The sequence below is a fragment of the Penaeus japonicus genome, unplaced genomic scaffold, assembly GCF_977035675.1.
Source record: "Penaeus japonicus unplaced genomic scaffold, GWHDUDI00000001_assembly GWHDUDI00000036, whole genome shotgun sequence".
Taxonomy (NCBI): domain Eukaryota; kingdom Metazoa; phylum Arthropoda; class Malacostraca; order Decapoda; family Penaeidae; genus Penaeus; species Penaeus japonicus.
The window spans coordinates 14,120,039-14,122,538 of record NW_028234438.1 but is presented as its reverse complement, the minus strand read 5'-3'; the positions used below and the strand labels follow the sequence as shown (position 1 = coordinate 14,122,538).

Sequence of the window (2,500 nt, the reverse complement as noted above, 5' to 3'; positions counted from 1 at the left end):
GAAAAAAAAAAAGTATATCATAAGTATTATATTCAACCAGTCAACATAATCAAAGACAAATGTTCTTCTTTGCTATGCATTCGAGAGAGCCTTAGCAACCTCAGTGAAAAAAATAGAAAACATTTCTGGAACATGAATCAAAAATTAATTATAAGGAGGCACCAGATCAGCTTTTCTTCCTGGATTCTCAATCATCACAATGCGTGATATGATCAGTCACCTGATCATTAGGTGGCTTTTCAATATGGTCCATATTCTGGGGGTTACGCAGATGAAAATGAACCTTACTGAAATGCCACTGGACTGACATCAATGGCTGATCACACCACACCGTTACTATGAGCCTATCAGATGTATATACACTACATAAAGATGATATATATAGGCAGTGTTAACTACGTCTCACTCCATGAGACGAGGCCCAGGCCACAGTCACATATGAGGCGATAAAACACAACCTGTTCATCACAAGTTCCCATTGAATCCCATCGCGAGAGCTGAAATCTGTGACACCATCGGCCAAACTCGTCCACAGTGATTGCAAAGACCGTACCATGAGAATAAACTGGGCTTTGATGTGGGGAGTGAATGGCTGAGGCCGACGCCATTCTGATAGCTAAATTCTACGTGTCTCAGATTTTCACTGGGGGGGCAAAGGATCGTTACTGCACATTAATGACCTCAAAGTCTTGAAAATCCATCATCATTTTTGAAAGCATGCAAATATGCTATGGCCTACTGACTTGCAACTGAGAAACATTGACTTTGTTATCATGTTTGTGTAAGCCCCAGCCAGTCACTGCCCAAATCTTAGCCTTCATCATCAATATTGAAAGAGGACTCATTCACAAGTATACATATATATAAAAAACATATATATGTATTGGGGGAGGGGGGAAATTGCGACTCGTCCAAAATATTCTACCATTTAAAAGGGGGAGGGGGATAATCTGTTCATATCAGAGAATCAGGCTTTTCATGGTCATTAGAGCACGTCTATATACAAGGTTATATAGACTCGGCTTTGAATCAAGAGTGAGACTGGTCTGAGCTGAGAACATTCGGGTGATGAACTGTGATGGAGAGCAGCTGGAGGGAGAGGAGACAATGTGATATCTGCCACTGAGATGAGGGAGTCCACTTGGCTTAGAGGACAATATGGCAACGGTACTGGTATGTCACAGCAGCTTCATGCACACTTTCGCCTCTAATAAGAAATAAGAGAAGCAATACTGTTAGTGGGTGAGGGCTAGTATACGATACAACGTGGTCAATACACTGGGAAAATTGCACTGTGAAAAACCCATGCTTGCTACCTGATTGTCCCAGAATCATAAATCTATTATCTGATGTCTAAGCGAGCACACACAATCATCTTGAGAATAATCACCTTACAGTAATAAAGGAATATGTTAAAATACATGAAAATATTGTACACTGCTCTACACATGTTCTATTAAAGCCTGCTGACCGGACATAATATGGTAGTAGGAAGACATATAGAGTGGTCATAAGGTGAGAGAAAGGAATAAACGATCAAAAATAAATATTCTACTCTGTAAGACATTAATAGCAAATCCCATTTTCAGTAAGTTGTACCCAATGTAAAGCTTTAAAAATCATGCAACTGATTTTTGTGGTGCCCATAAAAAAAATAATAATAAAAATAAAAATAAAAATAAATAAATAAAACAGGGATCTTGGTGTTTAGATGACACAAGCTCTACTTAGGAGACATAAGGTTCCGGAACATTGTTACTCTATATAAAGTGGATATTTTCACCAACCCAAATCATCTAGCCAAGTACAGAACCCAAGACAACCAAGACCCCCTTGTGCATAACCAAAACAAGGCAGTGACGGAGCGACTTACCTTGAGCCACTTGTCGACGCATTTGGTGTGGAACTCATGGAGACACGGTAATACTCGTAACATCTGCCGAAGCTCGAAGTCACACATGCAAATCACACATGTGGTTTGTTTAGTGTCAGACTTCTCCCCTGTATACCTGGAAATTATGTGAATTCATTTCAGTCTTGCAGAAAGTACGTTCTATGTTCTTTTTTTCTTTTTCTTTTGGTTGGTGGAAGAGAAAGGGGAGAAATAAAGTTCCTTTTAGTACAAAAAAAAAAAAAAAATCTATAATGAAAAATTTGAGTCTTACAAAATCTTCTGTTATCTATGCTAAACACATCAAAAGTCAAAACAAAGTATCAATTTTTTTTTTCATAAAAATAAAATTATTTTTATATAAGACAAGAAAAAAATAGAATATGAAAAAGAAAATAACTCTCAAAAAGCCTCATACCTGAAAAACAAGTAATATCAAAACTGAAATTAGACCAATGAGAAATAGATGATAGCCTCTACTTTATCTAACACACAAACCATACACCTACCTATAGGACGGGAGTTGGTCAATCACTGTTTTCAAAAGGCCTCTAGGTTTGGCCTCACCCAGCCTCTCTGCCAGGTGTAGTAAAGCCTCGTAGTTCTCCG

General features: G+C 38.2%; 1 protein-coding gene across 14 annotated transcripts in view; it reads right to left on the bottom strand.

Annotated features, from left to right (window-relative positions):
* Positions 1 to 2,500, bottom strand: part of LOC122249949 (uncharacterized) — a 116,248-nt gene that overhangs the window by 11,155 nt on the left and 102,593 nt on the right. For 13 of the 14 annotated variants that reach the window (XR_015190591.1, XR_015190592.1, XM_086531676.1 and 10 more), the window contains 2 exons: positions 2,401 to 2,500; positions 1,874 to 2,009 (listed from right to left, as the gene is read on the bottom strand). The exon at positions 2,401 to 2,500 is cut by the window's right edge and continues 71 nt beyond it. Coding sequence is in view for 12 of the 14 variants with exons in the window: in XM_086531676.1 (XP_086387802.1) it covers positions 1,874 to 2,009; positions 2,401 to 2,500 (236 nt within the window). In the remaining 2 variants the exon portion in view is untranslated. Of the gene's footprint in view, positions 1,208 to 1,873; positions 2,010 to 2,400 lie in introns of all 14 variants that reach the window. The other variant, XM_086531678.1, reaches the window with a different exon arrangement.